This window comes from Notamacropus eugenii, chromosome 1, assembly GCF_028372415.1.
Source record: "Notamacropus eugenii isolate mMacEug1 chromosome 1, mMacEug1.pri_v2, whole genome shotgun sequence".
Taxonomy (NCBI): domain Eukaryota; kingdom Metazoa; phylum Chordata; class Mammalia; order Diprotodontia; family Macropodidae; genus Notamacropus; species Notamacropus eugenii.
The window spans coordinates 448,257,036-448,278,541 of record NC_092872.1 but is presented as its reverse complement, the minus strand read 5'-3'; the positions used below and the strand labels follow the sequence as shown (position 1 = coordinate 448,278,541).

General features: G+C 37.5%; 1 protein-coding gene across 7 annotated transcripts in view; it reads right to left on the bottom strand.

Annotated features, from left to right (window-relative positions):
• The window catches only part of PBX3 (PBX homeobox 3), a 293,993-nt gene extending 279,396 nt beyond the window's left edge, over nucleotides 1-14,597 (bottom strand). For 2 of the 7 annotated variants that reach the window (XM_072631936.1, XM_072631937.1), the window contains exons 1-3: nucleotides 14,375-14,595; nucleotides 12,746-12,991; nucleotides 11,522-11,595 (exon numbers count right to left, since the gene is read on the bottom strand). In XM_072631936.1, coding sequence (XP_072488037.1) covers nucleotides 11,522-11,595; nucleotides 12,746-12,991; nucleotides 14,375-14,418 — 364 coding nt within the window. In that variant the 5' untranslated portion in view covers nucleotides 14,419-14,595. Of the gene's footprint in view, nucleotides 1-11,521; nucleotides 11,596-12,745; nucleotides 13,412-14,374 lie in introns of those variants that run through there. The other 5 variants (XM_072631938.1, XM_072631940.1, XM_072631934.1 and 2 more) reach the window with 4 other exon arrangements.
• Between the last annotated feature and the right edge of the window lie 6,909 nt (nucleotides 14,598-21,506).

Genomic DNA, 21,506 nt, shown 5'->3' with positions numbered 1-21,506 from the left:
TTGCAAATTATTAGAGATTTGAAAGTTATGTAACAATCACAGTAATTAAATAGGAGCTGTTATAGAAGTGAGTAAAAAAATTGATTTCTTTAGTGCTAAAATTATTATTAGATTTGTATACTGAAAAGAAGAAATATTTCTTTTGTTGCACACAAAGTGCTATAAATTTAAGTAAACCAAAATTAGTTTGTGTAATATACTGACATCCTAGAATTTATGTATATAGAGACCATCATTTAATTTTCAGACATTCAATTCCTATACTTGGTCAGAGTCAAAAGGTCAAGAACCAAGAAGTCAATAAGTTCCCAAGGATATCATCAATACCATATCACTGCTCTAACAAGTGGTGAGCAAGAAGTAATTCAGAAAAGTGAAACACACATACCCCACACACAGTTCCAAGAGCTTGCTTGATTTTCTCTTCACTGATTCTAACAAAGGAAAGAAATACGATGTCGAAAACCTGAGAGTTCCCACTGTATTTGAATAACAAGTAAAAATCTAAAAATACCTCCACTGTATGTTATTACCAACTGTATCACTGGATTTTATAGTGACAGGGCTGTGCTATAATTTTTGAGAAAGCCTCAGCATAAAGCACCATAAACCCAACCATTGCTGTAATGTATCACCTTATCTCGCACACAATCATTTCAAACACAACTTTTCATGTTAGTATAATTTGTTCAAAAATGGTAATAAATACATCCTGAAAGCTAGAGGAATCATTGCACAATCTATTGTAACTTGTTCTTGCTGGTGACAGTTAATTCCCAGCACCAAGATCCAGTGATACAACATTTTAGTACCACTTAGTTCAATTAAAGATATTCACTACAAACATGCGATGTTCCCAATCGACATTAAATATGATTCAGTGATAACATGACATTTATCAGCAAATAATTATCCTCAAAGTAAGATGTGGATTTTTGTCAGTTGGTGGTGTTGGAGTTCTTTCTTTCATAATAAATATAAAATCAATTTCCTGCTCCAGTCCTATTCCAACTTGAAAATGATATATTTGACTATGAATTCCAAATACTTGCATCCTTAGGTTTTGGGGTTTTTTTTTTAAGGAAAGGGAAAAGGAGAGACAAGAAAAGAGAAAGAAAAACAAAGTCAGGAGACCATTTGAATTATTCTTTTTCATTAGGAAAATTAACATGGAGTAGCTAATAATGATTCTTTGGCATGATATACATATACAAGCCTGTATTTTTTAATATATTTATAAAAACAATTCCTACAAATTCCTCCAATACAATGCAAGTAATAAAGGAGTGATTGAGAAAATATTAGCAAACTGACCCCCTCCCCCATCAACCTCTATTCCAAGAGATTGTTGCTTCTGGGGAACTCATCACCTCTTTTTCTCTCTTTCTCTTACTCTCTTCTTCTCTCTATCTCCTCCTCTTTCACCAAAAGCAATTTCAAATGCTTTTTGTTCCCATTTCAATCAAAAATGGCTTCATATGTTTTAAATGAAATTTTGCAAGTAATGAGTTCCTAATGAAGATTCATTGATTTAACTAGTTCGGGGAGTACTGGGAAGGGAACAAGAATTAAAAATAGCCAAGGATTTCATTTAGAAAAGCAGCTAATGTGTAGGTACACTAAGTACTCGTCACTGAAAATGTAATCAGGAGTTCTGTCTCTGGAGAGAACCTGATTCTCCTCTCTGTATGCATATTCCGAACTCCCATTAACATTAATGGGAGCTACACATGCATACTGAGGAGAAACTAGCCTCCTCAGTGCGCATGCATAGCAGCTGTGATGGTTTGAGAATCCATATGGCTCTGAAAAGGAGTTATGGTTTATTGAGTTTACATTCATAGATACAGTAGTGGAATTCAGATGCCAAAACCAACCACCCATATCCAAAATATTCTGTTATGTAACCAAACTCAGGGGTAGATATACCAATTCTACCAATAACAGCTTAGTTACTTCAAGAAACACACACCCTTCTCAACTCTACCTGTTGAAATCCTTCTCTTCCTTCAAAGCCCAGCTCAGATGCCAACTCCTCCATGAAGTCAAAGATAACTTGCCTAGGAGAAGTGTCATAAAAGACATTATATCAAGGACATGTATGTCTAGAAGAATAAGTGGGCCAGTCATGTAGTGAGAATGAGAAACAGATGCAGAGCCCCAGTAGTAAATCAGTATACACAGGAAATTCAAAGAAGTGAGACTCTGCCCCCTTTCCTACATAATCTATGAAGGATTGATGGAAAACAGAGAAAAGGATTGTAGATGAAGGAAAGGTGTGGAGCAATCAACAGTGATGGAGGGAAGATTCATGGATCCAAAGTATATAAGAAAATTCATTTCCATTTTTTTAGTAACACACAAAGAAAACAATACAACTATAATTATGAAAAGAAATGCAAAGCTTTCACTCAAATTAAAAGAAATTCAGAATTAAGTATGAAAACTCACCTTTGGCTCATTCCATTACCATCAAGTACAAGGGGGATACTCAGTTGTGACTTTATATGCAACTCATTTATCTAGAGTGTTAAGATTTACAAACTATTCTCCTAACAGCAATATTGAGAGGTAGGTAATGCAAATAATATTATCTCCGTTTTCCAAATTAGGAAACAAAAGCTTGAAAAGGCTTCCCAGAATCTAGTCAGAGCCTAGGTTCAAGCCCAGTTTGCCTGGCTCTTTCCATAACATTTCTACCATCTCTTTAGACATACCATATATATACGTGTTAACATATATGAATAAATATGTTCATTCAACAGGTTGAGTTAAGGTGAGAGCTCAAGCCTTAATTAGGAAGTATCTCGTTTTTTACATTAAAAGTCAGAATCTTAATGTTAATTTAATGTCACTTCATGTAGTTAAATAAAATCTATAACTAGTATAATAACTCTCTTCCAAAATAGGTCAAATATGCTTGTGACTTCCATCAGAATAATAGTTTCCCATAATTAAATAGGAATGTTAGTTTATCAGATGAACATTCATCCATATTCTAACCAAGCATATACTTAAAAAGTGAGTGGTACTACAAAAATCTGGTAGGAAAAAACAAAAAACATGAGACTTGGAGTCCAAATACCTGAGTCAAGCCCCAACTGGACCATGTACTAGCTACTCAAAGAAGTCTATTCCCTTTTCATGAACCTGTAAAATAAAAGAGTTGACTAAATTATTGCTAAGACTTCAGTCTACGTCTAACATTCTGTGATTCTCTGAACTCTAAAACAGATATGAAATTATCTCCAACTTTGTTTTTTGGTCCAGACTTTTGATTGTATCCATATGGGGTATTTGGAGGAGGAAGCTCACTCCTCCACCAATTCAGACTGCCAATTGAAGATCATCAATGGTCTATAATTTGCAGTCTTAGAGAAATGCCTGGCGCAGTAAGAGGTAAGACTAGCAAATAGTCACACACCTAGTATGTGTCAAAGATAAGACTTCATTAACTCAGGTCTATCTAATTCCAAGACCCAGCCTCTTCCAACCCTCCATGCCACCCCCAATATCAAATGATACAAAATTTCCATTACTTTTCGTAGTATACAGAAACAATGCAATTTTCATGTTCAATAGCTCCCATTAGATCAATTAATATTCAGACAAAGCCTTTAACATTAAGTTTAAATAATGGGGGGAGAGGAGAACAACCACCAATGTTCTAGAAGCTTCTCTAGACCTTTCAATCAATTTTATTTATATGCAAAACCAAGAGAAACTCAGAAAAAACAAAGCTCCTCCTGATGCTAAAGCTCTCAATTTACTGACAGGCAAATGGCTTCATGCTGCCACTTAATCTCATTTCTTGCATAATGCCCTCTAATTAGCATATCAAAGTGAATTAATACTTCTAGGGCATTAGCAATGGGGAAATCTGCTCCAGGCTCACAATAGCAGTTAAGAGAGAGCCAAGAAATCCTCAAAAACACCACAAACCACTTTGCATTGCAAAACTGTTCAATTTATTTATCCTCTCTCTCTAAACACTTTTACCGCACACTGTTTTACTACTGTTCACCAAACAAAATGATAATTGCCAAAGTTACCAGCATCTGTAATGCCTGTTTGGAATCTTAATTTAGATGATGTTGAAGATCATTTCTATATGCATCCCTTTGTTCTATTACAAACATTAATATAGAGACAGTGGAATTGTTGGTGCTTTCAATTAATCCACTTAAATCATGATAAAATTTTATGACATTTTAAAAAATTATTTAAATAATAATAAAGTAAAAAGCCACCTGCTGGACACTGAAGATTAAGAAGAAGATGACTTTGAAAACTGAAGCACCACCTCAAAAACAATTCTTTTGTAAATCACTAACAGATTCTCCCAGATGATCTTTAGTGTCTTATGGAACCTGAACTATTAAATGATGCCACTCTTTTATCAATTTCTTATTGACTATACATTTTAAAAATCTGAGTGTGCTTTTAAAAGCTTATGTTTGTTAAACCTTTAAAACACAAAAGTGTAAAGAAACAAAATGTTGTTTCTAATTTTATTACCCAGCTAGAAAGATAACAGGAAAGATTTTACTAATTCTTTTTTCCTTAAGAAATTAAGCATAAAAAAAGAAATTAAGCATCAATAACTATCCATTTCTAATCCTCAATCATATTGCTCTATTATTAACAAAGAATGAAAAGATATTATGCAAAATCTAATTTAAATACTTTTATCACATTACTCTCAGATAACTACGCTTAATATTAAAACAAGGTAAACAGACAAAATTTATAAATACATGATTATGTTAATGACCATGAAAATCAGGGAGTAATGGTTGCTACTGAACAATCAAGAGAATCAGGTTTCTAAGGTAAAGGAAAAAATCCTTCTGACATGGCTTCCTCCTTAAAGAAATGACTGTTTTGTATTTTTTTCAGTAAACCAGGTATTGCTTTTAAATTGCCTCTCTAAATAAAGGGGACAGTTGGATGTAAATATGGTCTAGTCAGTGGAAAGGGCTGTGGCCTTGGGAATCAAAAGACAGGGGAGACTATATGTTTTCTCATCTACAAAATGGAGATAAATAATACATTTTATACTGATTTCAAAGGTTATGAAGAAAGCATTTATAATCCTTTAAATATATAAAAATAATAGTTATTATTTTACTTGAAGACTATAAAGATAAGACTATCAACCAGAACTAATAGCTACCACTTTGGCTTGGCAGGTACACCACTGTAACTTTATAAAAGCTGTGCTGATAAGATTTGACAAACTTTTACTCATTTAAATTAAATACTGATTTAAATGATTTATGGTGTTTATACTTAAAACACTTACATGCCCTGTGGAATAAAAAGAAAGTATCACAAAAAGCTACATCTCTTATCTCAATCCCTACCTTTATCTTGATAAAGAAGTAGCTAAAACCAGCCCACTAAGAAAACAAATAACAAATTCTTCTCAAAAGGAGAATTCTGAGATTATAACTATTTGTATTATCTACATATATTTCAGTTAGTAATATTAAAAAAGAATAAAGAACTCCAAATGCTATAGAATAGTATTAGAATAGACTAGTATCTGCCAGTATATATGTTAATTATTTATCTTGAATACACACAAACACAGGCGCCTATGTAAAAATACACAATTATAACTCAAGTAATAAAGACAAACTTGGGAAACTAACTAGTCTTGTCAAGTAATAGCCAAACTGTCTATAAGATGTTTTAACCCTGGTTAATGCCATTATAATGAAGCACACAAATACAGAGAAAACACTTGAATGTCAAATTAAGATCTATACAATCTTTTGGAAAATCTTAACATTTCAATTCTATACTACACCACACTCAGTTACTAGTAAAAGATACTAAAGGATGCATTTCCATCATGAAAAAAATACAGAAACGAAAAATCTATTGTGTGAACAATGAACATATATATATATATATATATACATATGTACATATGTATGTATTAAAAGTTTTTAAAAGCAGCATATAAAAATAAAGGCATATTCTAGTTTGGAACACCACTCTCATGATGGAATAAAAGATGTCATCATTAATAATATGATTGGTAAAGTTCCAAAATAATAAAAACATTGCCTCAAAATATACAAATTCACTTCAAATCCCATAATAAAACAAATCTCACTAAAAATAAAGGCAAAAAATTTTTTGCCAGTATAGATAAAGTTAGCATTAACAAGAAAATACAATATTATCTTTTCTTTTTTTTTAAAGCAGATAATGAGAGAGACAAAATGTTGGAAGCACAAATTCATGTAATCAGGATGACACTCATTTCTCATTTAATAAAAACATGAAGCTCTAGAAGAGATGAAGTAATGAAACAAAACTCAAGTTCTCTGAGAGAATACTACATATAATTTCCTTCAGCAGAATAAAAGACATTTAGAGAAGGAAGTTAGAAAACTGGTCCCCCATGGTTTGTTGCCCCCCTCTCATCCTATTCTCCAAAGTCTCAAATATTCAAGAGAAACATTAAGGGAAAATATTGAAAGAAACAAAATTCTAAAATTACTTTTTTAAAAAGCAAAACATTTCTAGAAAACTGAAGCAATCAATTTTTGACATTTAGGATGATTGAATGGCTTTACATTTCTATCGTCGCTTAATCAGTAGTAGGTTTTACAACTTTAAAAGGCATAAAAAACATGACATTAAATTTCAAAACTTAAACTGGTTAAGGCACTAGAATAATAATGTGCAAAATGAGATAGATGTGTTGTATGAACTTTGACTACACATGATAAATATATTCAAGTACTATTAAAAACATTCAGAATGGCAATGTATGTAATATGTATTAATATCTAACACAATATATAGCCATTTTCATTTTGCTAGAGTGTTCATTTAGTGAAAATTGAGCCTAATACACTAAAATTAAAGGTATGCCATGACATGATATAAATATGATAAAATGCAATATAGCTATTCTATTTATTGCTGGAGAGGAGTAGAGTCTAGATTAAGCATTTCGAAGAATGGCAATTCAAACAGAAAAAGGATACTCAAATGAGTTTCTAAAGCTTTCTGGGCAGAATTGAGTAGGGAGCAGTGTATTGGATTGAGAGCACTACCTAGCCCTTTAATCATAATGGTGACATTGTGTGGCTAGTTACATTTGTAACAATAAAAATAAAAGGTTTCCTTTCACATAGTACACAATATCTCTCCTCCACTTCCTCCCTCCCCAAAAAGATTTCATTTTGTACGCTACATTCCTTATCTATTTTTCTTATCTAAAATTTTCCCTTATTCTTTGTAGGAAGGGTGCCCTTAAAGGTATAACATTTTTAATGATCATTTTCTTCCTCTCTTTAGACATAAAAAATACTTCAACCAGCCCAACCAGCCAAGCAGGCCTTTCTCTTCCCCTGCGGACACCTCCTGCAGTCGAGAAGTTCATTAAGTTTTATGATCTTCCCAAGTCAGTCCTGCTTATAAGCCTCACAAAGGCTACAAATCTGGCAGACCATCATGTATGCCATTAGACATTACTAGTAAATGAATGCTATTTAGGGTTTGTGGTGGCAATAAATCAAGGTTTGGTTGGCAGCTATCAACATTGAGTATTTTAACCTAGTGTTTAAAAAGGGAAAGGTTATGTGGGTCTTTTTAAAGATATATGTGCATATATGTACTTATGTATATTATATAAATATAGCATCTTTTAAAAATCCATACCTTCTTCTCTGTATACACAGACAGAGCTCTCTTCTACAGCAAAGACTCAATCTTAAACAACAATATACTTCATGTGAAAATATATGAAAAAGTAATTTTCTTTTCCAAAAAATTTTGCAAGAGTACCAAATCATGCAGCAAATCAACCGTAACTTAGGGCTTTTCCAATGATGTCAAGTCTCTAAGGACAGAGTGTTTTCCCAAGAAAAGCATGTCAACATTTGAAATCATTAGGTGTCCAAGAATGATACAAGAGCACATAACAAATGTGAACATTAATATAAATGCAACCTTAGGATTTAAGAATTATCTAATAAGAAGTATGCAATAAAATCAGTAAAAGATAAGCTTAAAAATTCTTATTCAAGTTTTGCTAATTTTTTGAAAATTTTTCTTGATTTTAAGTGATCACTTTTAGCAATATACAAATTTCACGAGTGAAAATCAATTGCTGGATATGAAAAAAGATTTTAAACCTAAAAATAACAGCATGAGATATTTTAAAAATAGATAACAATGTAAGAAAATACAAAATTAGGAAAGTAAGACTTTAAGAGAAAGTCTTATTCCCCAAGCTCTGAACAAGAAAATAAAAGTATGTAATCAAGACAGATGTCCTGAAGAGAAAAATAGTTTTTCATATTTGGGAGGAACCTAGGAAATATGTATTTTTTTAAGCTCAGTTCTTTACTTATACCAGAAACTAGTACAGTGCTCATTCTGATAAGAGCACTACTGATCTACTGACAAACCCTAAGATAAATACAACTAAAAATAAAATCAATCTATCAAAGTTACTTATTTGAGAAGAGGAACAATTGAAATGGCATGATACACTGACATACTCCCCCCTCCCCTCCAACCACCACCACTCCTCCATTACGGAGAATAGAGCCATCAAAAGTACCCCAGGTTTCCATTAAAAATGACAAGCTAAACTCTTCTTTTCATGCTAAAGAATTAAGCACTGGCCAGAAGATTATTAAAGTTCAATAAAATGATTAGAAATAAGCTTCATCTAAAACAGGGGTTGTTCAGCTTTTTTGTGTGTGTGACATAGACCCTTTTGGCAGTCTGATGAAGCCTATGGATCCCTTCTCAGAATAATGTTTTTAAATGTATGAAACAAAATACATGGGATTACAAAGGAAATCAGCTATAATGAAATACATAAATCTTTCTTCTTGAGTCTGTGGTCCCTGGGTTAAAAATCCTTGATTTAAATATATCCCCCAAAATGTTTATCATTCAAATTAAAATTTTTTGGAAACATCAGACCATCCTTACTGAATTTTATGGAAACAGATCAGGGAAGGGGAGGAAAGATAGAATTTGATATCATGTTTTCTTTGCTTGGTAACACTATCTATACGGCTGTTTTCATTTCAGATGGAAGATCCCTGAGTATATCCTCTTCCAGGACTAGTTTTGGAGGGAGAAGTGGAAGTCGTAGAAAGGAGGGGGGCTCCTCCCCCATACCCACCCAAGAGAAAGAGATTCACCCCCATCAATCACTCAGTGCTTTAATCCTGTCCCTCTCAAGCTGCTGGGGCTGGCAGGCTCATGCCTTTGCCCAGACACTGCCTTTACTCTTTGTTGGCTTTTAGCTATTTTACAAAAGAGAAAACTTACAAAGTTGGATGCACTAGCTGAAGCATAAAAGCGAATCTCAACTTACAAGTTATCACTGAAATCCCCAGAAACGTTTTCAAATCACAAAGATCTCTTTCCTTGTCAGTTAGCCTCTTGCTTTTTAAATAGCAATACAACTACCCAATACTCTCTGCCAGTAATCCCTGTCTCTGAAAAGACTTGTTTCTTCTTAACTCACCTTTGACATGCAGTTGACTATATTATTCTCTTTTCAAAATGTTATAACTAAGCCCTGTGCAAATAAGCAACCTGAGGACTTCTGTGTTCCTGACTGAACTCTGTATGCTGTATGTCTAAATAAGGTAGGCAGTTTCTTGGGTTGATTCTGAAGCTGGTTTGGCAAAAACTTACAGAGGCAAGGAAACAAATACAAGTCAAAGAGGAGCGATTCTTAACTGTGATTAAGGTATACATGGGGGTGGGGGGGAAGAATATCATTCCCCTTATCCCACATAATATAATGCAATAGAAAGCAGAATCAATCTTAATATTCACAACATGGTCAATACCCAAGTGCTTAGCTGTCAGCAGAAACTGAAGTGGAGTCCTGATAGTACAAAAAACCTTGGACATTAAGCAACATGATTTACTGAGAACTATGCACTTATAGGTTTCTAACCTAAGACTCTTCATAATTTAATGTTTAATGTCTCATTTTATAGTCAGATAAAAAATTTTGTCTATAATTTAAGCAGGCCACAATTTTCAAAGGTAACTAAAAATTGACACACAAAATAAAGTTAGCTATCTCAAAAACCTACAATTCTCAAAATAAAGTGTGTGTATATAAGTGCATATACATTTATATACACACATATACATAAATGTATATATTTTAGAATGGCTTCCTGAACATTAAGAATCAACATTCTCTCTCAAAAAAAATGTCAAAAAGTACCATTTAGGCAATTAATATTTCTTGATATTTAGAGAAAACAATAAACTCCAACGTTTTTGGAAATACTTTGTCTAGATAAAATAATTATATAAACAAGAGCAATAAGTCTAGCAATCTAAATATACAGAGTGTGCAAATATTTTTACATTCAACTTTATCTTAAGTACATTTAACCTTTTAGTTATATATGTTACATTAGTTATAATATAGGCATTTCTTGCATACATTGGGTTTTTTAAATTTTCTTCTCTGCCTCAACTTTTAAAAAATGAAATTCCATTTACAACATGCATTCAATATACTAAAATATGCCTCATAAAATGTTCAAACTTGGGTAACATCATCCTGGTTCTGTACCATGTAAAAGGTAAACAGTGCCAGTCATACTAAAAGTTAACTAAATTTAACCAGCTTCTGACTTGAACCCATATGACTACTTCAATACCAAAAAATTGTGTACTTCTAAAAGAACAAAAAAAAATTAAATCAATATCATTTACAAGGCTCGTTCAATATAATTTTGTACACAATTCCTTTCCTCCTCAAAATTCTTTTTTTTTTTAATATGGTACAGAACCTTGAAATATTCCCTTAAAAACTTTAATCAGTTTTTAACCCTCCACTTGGCCTTTCTTACCTATTTCATGACATACATTAAACTTATTACATTTGAACTCTTCTCATGTATGCATAGAAATTATACATTTAACATAAATGTAACATACAAGAAGTCTAAAAATACACGTTTATTCTTCTATATTTTGTACAAGTATTTTTCCCATTCAGCAGCTTAATTTAAAGATGCTACTGAGATATGTTCAATTGCATACATTCTTCTATTGGAAGAGCTGATGCTTAAGGTTGTCTAAGTAAAACAGAAAGTTGCTGGCGATGCTTGCTCTCAGGGACTCTTGCAATTGGCATCCACTCTCATATTGCTCCTTGAAAAAACTGACATACAAACAAGGAAAAGGGAAAGACGGAGAGTGGCTGCTCCCTGATTGCAGCCAGAGGGGACTGGCTCCTGAGAAGGATGACACATGAGCTTTTCCATCTACATTTCATTTTACATCGGGAGTATGAATTGTAAAATTGACTCCAGATTTATTGCAGCTTTCTCCACTAACCCCCCAACCTTATCCACCCCCCCCTTCAAGATCAGGAGGTGGAAAAAGAGAGAATGATCAAAGATGGCGGTACCCAAAGTAGCAGCTCCTAGATTGGCAGAGTCAAATGAGTAGTTACAATGCCACATTGAGACCACTGTAACACTAGAATTCTTACCTGTTTTCTCTTTTATTTCACACAGGACACTGAAGAGAGCAGGTTTCATTCTATGACAATTCAATGCATGTTTTCTGGGGGGGAAAAACAACCCAAACAAAGGTATTAGCATCACCTATTGAATAACATGGCGATTTCTTCAAGTGAGTACGTAAAGATTTCATTTCAAATCTGTGTCTTCCAAGGTCCACAGAAGCCTAACACAAACTGGAATATATTTATAGAGACCGTTTTTATCTTTAGGGGAAGCCCTGCATAGTTGCCCCATACATAGGTGTGATTATATCATATGCTGGAGTAGGGAAAATCTAGAAATGTGAGAGAGCTGAATTGGGGAGCACCAAAATAAATGGAGAGGGGGGGAAATAATATATAGAGAGACTATCATTTATTCTCTAAGTGAAGAACAGAAAAGAGCAGCATTTTTAAATGACAGTTAAAGTTTTGTAGGTCTGTTCAAAGACTTACTTTCCCCATCTGTTTTGTTTCCACATCACATTGGCCCTGGTTAAAATTCTCTGCTAACCTGTGAGGGATACAACCCCTAACTTTCTCTTCTGGTAACAAGTAACGGATTTATTAGTTGGGGAATGGGGGAGGTGGCCTTCAGAATCCTGAGCCTTTATTTCATATATATACTGTGATTTAAACATTTACTGTTCCAAGTGGGAAAAAGCAACAATGTCTTGTCACTTTCATCAGGCAACTACTCAACACCAGGACTTGATGGAGTAAAGAAAGTTATACTTCCTCAAGTGGAAATCACAGTCTCTCTCAGTAGATACTTATTGGTCAATTTTGTCATTTTAAATCACTCTGACGGGATCACAACGGGGTTGCCGAAAGATAAAAGGAAAAAAACGGCAAAAGTCACCATCTACCCCGTTTTCTGCCTTAAAAAAAAAATCTGAAACAAACCCTGTGTGGAGTGTGGTTTAAAATTCCCAAGAGCAACTTTTTTTCCCTTTTGCCTCCAAAGGGGTGGTGTGGAAATCTGTGGTCCCCCCCAAAGAATCAAATGTTTATTTATAGAACAAAGTTCATTTTTAAAAGAAGCTAATAAGACAGTTTAGGACCGATAAGGAGGAGAAAGGAAAGGAAAGAATACACAAAAACAAAAAAGAAAAAAACCCACGGCAACCCACGGGAAGAAGCAGGGTGGGGGGAGCCACGCGCGCACACACAAACACACACACAAAAGATGTTCAATGAGACGAAACCAACTTTGCTTGCGCCTCGTCCAGGCTCTGGTCGGTGATGGTCATGATCTGGTGGAGGATGTCGCCGATGTCCTGCTTCCTGCCATCGCCGTCCGCCCCTTCGTGCCCGTGGGGGGGAGGCGGCAGGGCCATGCCCCCCTGCACCGAGTGGCCGGCCAGGTTCACCCCGGCCAGAGTCTGCAACATCCTGGATTGATCGTCCATCCCGCCGCGCGCGGGCGGGAGCGGGAGGCGGCGGCGGCGGCGGCTGCTGAGGAGAAGGTGGAAGAGGAGGAGGGAGAGTGAGAGGAGGAGGAGGGAGAGGAGGAGGAAGGAGAGGAGGGGGAGGAAAAGAAGAGGGGGCGGCGCGCTGCCCGCCCGCGGCTGCTGGGGGGGGCGGGGGGAGGGCGGTCGGGGTTCAGGGAGGGAGGGAGGGAGGGCCCGCGGCGGCGGCGGCGGAGCCGGGCCCGGGAGAGGGTGGGGGGCCCGGCTGCTAACCCGGCCTCGCGAGCCGAAGCCGAAGCCCCGGCGGGGGCGAGGGATAGCCCGCCGAGGAGGCGGCGGCGGCGGCGGCGGCTGAGAGATCCGGGGCCCCGCGGCTGGAGCGGCGGTGACTGAGGTGGCGGCTGTGGTGACGGTGGCGGCGGCTGCTCCTCCCGCTCCCGGCGCTGCCGCCGCCGCCGCAGCCGCCGCCGCTGCTCCCGCGCCCCGTCCTCACAGCGCCTCTCGCCCGCGGCTGCCGGGCGGCTGGTCCTCCCGCAACTTGCCCCAGAGCCTCCGCCGAGTTGCCGGGACGCTCCCGCCTCCTCCCCTTCCTCACTCTCCGCTCGCTCCCCTCCCTCCTTCCCTCCGCCCCCTCTCAGCCTCCGCCGCCGCCGCCGCCGCCGGGCCGGAGCTAGAGCCGGAGCCGGAGCCGGAGCCGGAGCCGGATCGGGACGCGAGCCCCCCGTGAGGGGGAAGGGAGAGGGGAAGGGAGATCGGCGGAAGGAGGAGGGGGGAGAAAGGACAGATGGACACGGGGTGGAGGTGAGGGGGGGCGCGGAGAAGGGTGAGAAAGTTTGGGAGCCGGGGCAGGGAGCCGGATGGACGGCCCGGTCAGCTGCTGGGGGCAGCAGGCGCCCCGCAGATTTATGAAGCGGGACCCGCCGCCGCCCAAGCCGCGCACCCACCCACCCAGGCAGGCGGGCGGGCAGGCAGGCAGGCAGGCAGGCAGCCGCCAGCGGACGGGGCTCGATGGCCGCTCTGGTGAGGGATTGACAGGCTGCCAGTGCCACTCACTCACTCACTCCCTCACTCACTGCGGGCCCCCGGCGCGGAGGGGAGGGGGCAGAGGGCGGAGCTGCCGCGCCTTGGCCACGCCCCCAGGGAGGAGGTGCCCGGGGTTCATTGGACCTCTTGCCTGCCCGCGCCTCGCCCAGGCCCCGCCCCCCGCGCGGCCTCCACACCTCGCCGTCAAGCGCGCACCCCCAAATTCTTCTTTCGGCTGGCGGGCGCGCGCGTAGGTTTCCGAAGTCCAAGCCAACTGTCTCCGGCTGGTTGCTTGTGGGTGGCGCACTTTTCAATGGGGAGCGTGGGAGGATAGTGTGTGTACGCGTGCGCAGAGAGGTGTAAAGGGCTGGGGAGGAGGGAAATTCCCTCTACCCCTGGGACTCACTTCGCAGCTTCAACCCCTAGCCGCTTTAGGCGACCAAGGCTCATAGCGAAGACTTGAGGCCCGTTCACTTTCCCGCGCTTCCCGAGAGTAGGAGGGACCCCTTCGAGGGACCGGACCGGGAGTCGCCCTCCAATCACAACGCTCCCACAGTCAAATGGGGCGGGACCATACGAGTAGATGATTGATCTGATTGGAGATTTCGAAAACGTTCTTTACACGACAGGAGGAGCAGGAGTGCAAAGGCCCCGCCCAGTCCACCGTTGTCATAGTAACCAGGGTGGCGCTGTAGAAAGAGGGGTACCCCGGAGCTTTCCGCCTTTGTGGAATCGGGAGCGTTAAGGAAAGAAACCCCTTTGTGCCCTTCAGCGGTCAAGAAGTAGGGATAAGACAATTGTCAGAGCAGGGGCGGACCTTGTGGACCATCTTGTCCAGCACCTCCCCCATTTTACAGATGGGGACACTGGGGCCCACGCAGGAAAAGCGATTTGCTGAAAATCACACAACGAGGAAGTGCCAGAATCTATAAACAATCTCAGACGCTTCGACTTCAGAGCCCGTGCTCTTTCCACTAGGAAGAACATCTGGAAGGAGGACAGGGGAGCGAAAGACCATAGGATTTACAGCTGGAAGGGACATCTGGTCCAGGCCACTCATCTTACCCATGACAAAACGAAGACTCAAAGAGGAGAAATGCCTTGCCCAAGCTCACCGTAGCAAATTCTGGATTCAGACGTAAGCCCTCAGACTCGAGGAGGAGGCGTTGAATCTAAACGCTGAATTCCAAAGCCCACATGCAGGAATCTCTCTTGAACCGAACTCCTTTGGAGTACAGCTTAATATAGAAGAAAGAAGACTTTACTCGAAGTCAAAGGATTGCAGGTTCTAAAGTCTATCACTAATTCTGGTCATCTGAGCCAGAACCTCTTAGAAACTCACTTTCCTTATTTGACACAGAACTCATTTCCTTTTGAAATAAGTCCCTTCCAAATTCAGATTAACTGGTCTCTAATTTCTCTAATTTCCCTTAAGGCTTCGATCTCCAAACTTTTTGATCATACGTTCCTAAAGAAACGCAGTGATAGCAGAGATACCAATAACAAGGAAAAAGGGATCAAGGCAAAAGTCTGATGGAGGTAACAGTGAAAAGTCAGGTATATGGCACTATATAGACAGACCCTGGTGACACCCTGACAACATGGGAATCGATATTTTTTGTTAGCTAGTTTTGATTTTGTGGGAATACTTATGACATGAGAGGGTGCACGAAGCAGGGGAGGAGACAAAGAGCAGGGAGATAGAGAGGAATACGGTGATATACTAGGGTTAAATAAAGCGCTAGCAATGAGGGGGAAGGGGACTTCTGTGGCCTCAAAAAGAGAACCGTCTACAGGGGAATTGGTTAGGATGGGGGAAGGATTGAAAAAGTGGGGAAGACGGAAGGGAAGAGGCCCTGTTTTGGTGTAAGGAGTAATTTGCCAAGGTCATACAGCTGGAATCAGAGCTAGGATTTAAACACATTTTTCCAAAACCAAGGCCAGCATTAATCTTTACTACAACACTATTACACCTTGGAATTCAAAGGGTTTACTTCTCATCTCTGAGGTTTCTACTGGTGAATACTCGTATGACTGAAAAGAGATGGTCTATGAAGGGAGACAGGGACCTTGCACTGGATCTGACCTGGGGGATTGGGGCTTGAAAAAGTCTACTCATTCTACCTACCTCAGGAAGAAGTGCATTGGAGTTCCTGGGAACAATTGGCACCTGAGGAAGTTTGTGTTTTTTTTTTTCTTAAAGACCACTTTTAGTGTAAACAAAATTTTGAAGCTTCAGAAAAGGCAGCAATTTTAGAATGGCAGGATATAGTGAGCCATTCGCAACACTGCTTTGAAAAATGACAAACACAAAAATAAAGCATATACCCAGGGAGAAGATTTTGAGGCAAATGGGGGAGAGGAAGGAAGAGTAAGCAGGGAAAATGATCAGTGATGAGCTACCTAATTAGAGATGTAGGAGAGGGGCCCTTCCATGGACCCAAGTCCTCTCTGACACTGACCATAATTGGCATTGTTCTGCAAGAGACACAATGGAAAAGGGGAATCCACATGGCAAGCAGTACAAGACAGTGGCAGAAACTGCCTAGAGGAAAAAGACTGGAATGGATACTCTGAAAGTTTTGATTGCATAAGAAATATAGATAAAAGAAAGAGACCAGATAATTAATTATAGGAGTCATGAATCAGAGAATGAAAGTCTACAATAGACAGAAGGGATGGAGAGAAATCAGTTTTGGAAAGGAGCACAAAAATTGAAATTTAAAAAACTGATGAACAAGACTAGTTGAAGGGGAGAAGAGGAAGAGGGAATCTACTTGAGTAGAGGGTCAAGGGGAAGGGAAGAATTATATAACCAGATTAAAAACAGGGACAGAAAAAAAGGAACTAATAAGTAAAACCCCAGAGGGAAAGGTATAACAAATGAGAGGAAAGGGGATCAGGAGGGGAAGAGGGAACAATGGGAACAGGGTCACCTTAAAAAAAGATTAAGGTAAAATAACTGAAAGAGCATAAGTACTGTGTTTACAGCAAGAGGGAAAAATCATAACTTGAAAAAAATCAATATTAGAAATGGAGGAAAATACAAACCTAACTCATAACTTTAAATATGATTGAATTTAACAATCTAATAAAAAAGAGAGATTTGTTAAGAAAACAAAACCCTACAATCTTGCTTACAAGAAACACATTTGAAAAAACAAAAACATATGCAAAGTAAAACTGGGGAAATAGGAAAAAATCGAATATGCCTCAAGTGAATCTGAAAAGTAGCAGTCACAATAATCTTATATGACAAAGCAAAAACAAGCATTCAAAAATAAAAAGGGATAAACAAGAAAACTGTTTTATAGTGAAAGGAACCATAAACAAGAAATCAATACAGAAATAAACTTAGAACTAGAAATGCCTTAGCACCCAGATTCTTAAAGGGAACATTTTCTGGGCTACAGGAAGATACAGAAACATGATAGTGACACAGGAGACTTCAATATCCCTTTCTCAGTTTTGGACAAGTCTAACAGAAAAGTAAAGAAAAAGGAAAATATGGACCTCAACAATATACTAGAAAAGGATTTATGGTATCACCTAAATAGGACAGAAAAAGAATATGTATATATATACACATATATACATATATATGTATACGTATATACGAATATGTATATATGTGTATATATATATATATTTCTCAGTACCTCATGGAACTTTTAGAGAAATTGGCCATATTTTAGGGCACAGAAATATTGGAAACAAGTAAAAAGGTAGAGATAGTATATTCATTACAGATCATACCACAATAAAAATAGTCATTGGTTCAAGGACCATAAGCAAAAGATAGACAATAAAATGAAATCCTAAAAAAAAAAAATGAGTGAGTCAAAGAAAAAAAATCATAGAAACAATGACTATGTAAAAAGGAAATGATGATGAAACAATATACCAAAATTTCCGAAATGCAGCTGAACCAGTCCTCAGGGGGAAAATCATATCTTTTTAAACATATACTAAGAAAATATTAATAAACTGAATGTGCATTTAAAAGAAGGTCAACAAATCAAAATAAGCACAAAAGAGGAGATATGAAAAATTAAAGAAGAGATGTGTAAATTGAAAATAAGCCATAGAAATGATCAAACTAAAAGCTGGTTCTTTGAAAAAAACTGATAAAATTGACAGTCCCTTAGCTAATCTGATTTTTTTAAAAGGAAGTAGAAAATCAAATTAATTAGATAGCAAAAGACAAAGGCAAAATCTCAACAAAGAAGAAATAAAAAGAATAATCAGAACATATTATCCACAGTTATATCCTAACAAAACTGAGTACACAAAAGACAGAGTAGCACTTTCAAAAATAAACATGCAAAACTATCAGGTAGAGATCTTAAATAATCTCAGAGAAGGAAATAGATCTAGCCGTAAAGGAACTAAAAACAAAAACAAATTCCTGGTCCTGATGGATTCACAGGAGAATTCTATCAAACTATTAAAGATATTTCACAAATTATTCTCAAAAATTGAAAAAATAAGTACCCTATTGGAATCTTTTTATGAAACCAATGTAGTCCTAGTACCTAAATCAAAGAAAGATAAAACACAGAAAGAAAACCATATGCCAATATCATCATTAAAGATAGCCTCAAAAATTTTAAACAAAATCTTGTTAAATAGACTATAGTGATTTATCCAAGAAATAATCCATTATGACCAAGTAGGATTTATATTAGGGATGTAAGAATGCTTCGATATTGGGAAAACTACATAATTAATCATTTTAAAACCAAAACATTCAAAACCACATGATCATCTCAAGAGATAAAAAAAGTCTTTGACAAAGTGTAAGCCTTTTTTATACTAAAAAAAAATAGTCCACAAAATGTAAGCATAGGGAGACCTTTTTTCATTAAAAGCATCTATCTAAAATCAAAAGTGAGCATCATATATAATAAGAATTCACTAGAACCTTTTCCAAGAAATATGGGTGTGAAACAAGGATGCCCACTCTCCCAACTATTATTTGATTCTGGAAATAACTAGCAGCAACAGTAAAGCAAAAGAAAGTAATTAAAGACATAAAAATAGGTAAGGAAGAGATAAAACTATTCCAATTTACTGATGATATGATGGTTTATTTGGAAAATCTTAGGGCATCAGTGAAGATACTAATTGAGACAGTGGCTTCAGCAGTCACAGACTACAAAATCCCCAAAAATCAATAACATTTCTACATAATAATAAAACACAAGAAGCAATAGTAAAAAAGGGAAATTCCATTTCAAATAACTACAAAATGCATAAAATATCGGAAGATTGACCTACTGAAAAACACAGAAGACTTGTGTTATTCAGTTACTAAGTACTCCTCAAGGAAATAAAAACAACTCAAATAACTAGAGAAATAGTCAGTTCTCATGGCTAGACCATGCCAATAAAATAAAAATAGCAATACTACCAAATTAATTTATACTTTTAATGCTAGCCCAATCAACTTACTAAGGGCATACTTTATCAAACTTGATAAAGTAATAACAAAATTCATTTGGAAAAAAAAGATCTAGAACATTACGGGAAATGATGAAAAAGAACAAAGGATAGATAGCATGCCTAGTCTAACTATATTATAAAGTAGCAGTCATCAAAATAATTTGCTATTGGTTAAAAAATAGAGGGAGATCAATGGAACAGATAAAACAAGGAAGAATTAAAAGCAATAGAATTCAGTAACCCAGTTTCTGATAAAAGCTTCCTTATTTGATTAAAAAAAACTTCTAGGAAAATTGAAAAGCATTCTGGCAGAAATCAGGTTTAGACAAACACTTTACACCATATTCCACAATACATTCTAACTAGATATATGACCTTAATAGGTCATATTATTTATCATACTGCTAAAAAATTAGAAGAGAAATAGATCACATACCTCTCACAACAATTGGTAGGACATATAGTCTAAAGGAAGAGATAAAAGCAATTATAAAAGTTGCTATATAAATGTGTTATTTATTATAGTTCCTATTATTGTTGTTGTTATCCAGGCCAATGACATATTCCCCTATTGAAAAACCCCAGTCTACCTCTTTTATATGTTAACATCTCAAGTTTATTGAAGTAGAGGATAAAAAATAGAGTAGAGAGAAATTTGTGGTTTGAGTATGGATATCAGTTATCCATCTATGCTTATTTTCCCTTTAACATGAATAAATAAGTTGACTCATTAGAAACAACAGCCAAAGAACTCACATTTGATATGTAAGATACTTCTCTTCACTATTTCTCTCCCTCATTTTTATCAATAGAAGACTAAAACCATAATGTTCAGTAGGGCCTGAGATCTTAGCATTCATTTTTTAGTTGACACTTAGCTTTCTAGGGAGGTTTTATTTTATAGCAAAAAGAGCCCTAGAACATGCAATCAAAACATAAGTTTAAGACTTGGCTCTGCCACTTACTAATCATATGACCTTAAGCAAATCTGTCTACCACTCTGAAAACCAGTTTCCTCACCTATAAAATGGGAGTATTAGCACCTGTACTACCTACTTCATGGTAATTTGCATAAGCATCAAATGAAATAATTTATGTAAAATGCTTTACAAACATAAAAGTCTTACATAAAGGTCAGATGTTATTGTCTGATATATTCCTTTTAAGTATCCTTTTACTTTTTAAAATAGTAGCATAACTTTCTTATTTTTCCCTTTAAGATTCATAGATTAGAAAATTTTTGCCTTGGACAAATCCCTTGGTTAGACATTTTTTAAAAGTCTCTTAGGTTCAGTCCCTAAACTCAGTAAACTGTCTTACATGGAACCAAAAATAGAGGTATATAGATATGAAAAATGGCTTTTACTCTGCAGGGCTTAATGTAGGACAAGCAGTTCGGTAAATGCCAGATGGATTCTTGGAATGTAGCAAGCTAGTTGGTTCCAGGTTCTTTCCCTCATATGTTGTGTGTACTTTTAAATATTCCCTACTGCAAAGCTAATAGCTAACCTTACAGTTAGGTAGGCTGAAGTACTTAGAAACTGCCCAGCTGCTGGCTAGAGAGTTCCAAACAACCCACTCTGCTTACTTTTCTTCTAGTGAATCCCCCATCTTACATTTACTTTTTCTTTCTTTGGTATCATCCATTTTCTTGGTGCCATGGAATTCATTTCGGGATCTGTTTCAAACACTCCCATCTCAGTTACTCATGATCAACACTAATTCTAATAGGTAAAACTTCATCTACTCCCAAGTGACTAAATTCCGAATCCATCATGATAACAATCATAACTTCACTGATATCCTCCATTAATGCTTCATCACAACATAAAGATGTCAATGGACTCAAAGGGTGAACCAGCTGAACAGAAGGTCTAGCAGGTCCTACCAAGCTGGAAAGGTTTAAATGGTGGCCCAGGGATGGTCAAGATATCTGTGGTCAAAGGATTAACCTAAATCAAATGAGAAACTCATCTCAAAAGTGCTAATCACAGGGCAATGATTTGGTGGGGTTGGTTTTTGGTCACAGCAACCCATAAAGACCAATTCCCATGATGTAGGATTTTCATTGTTGGATGAAGATCCCATCCATA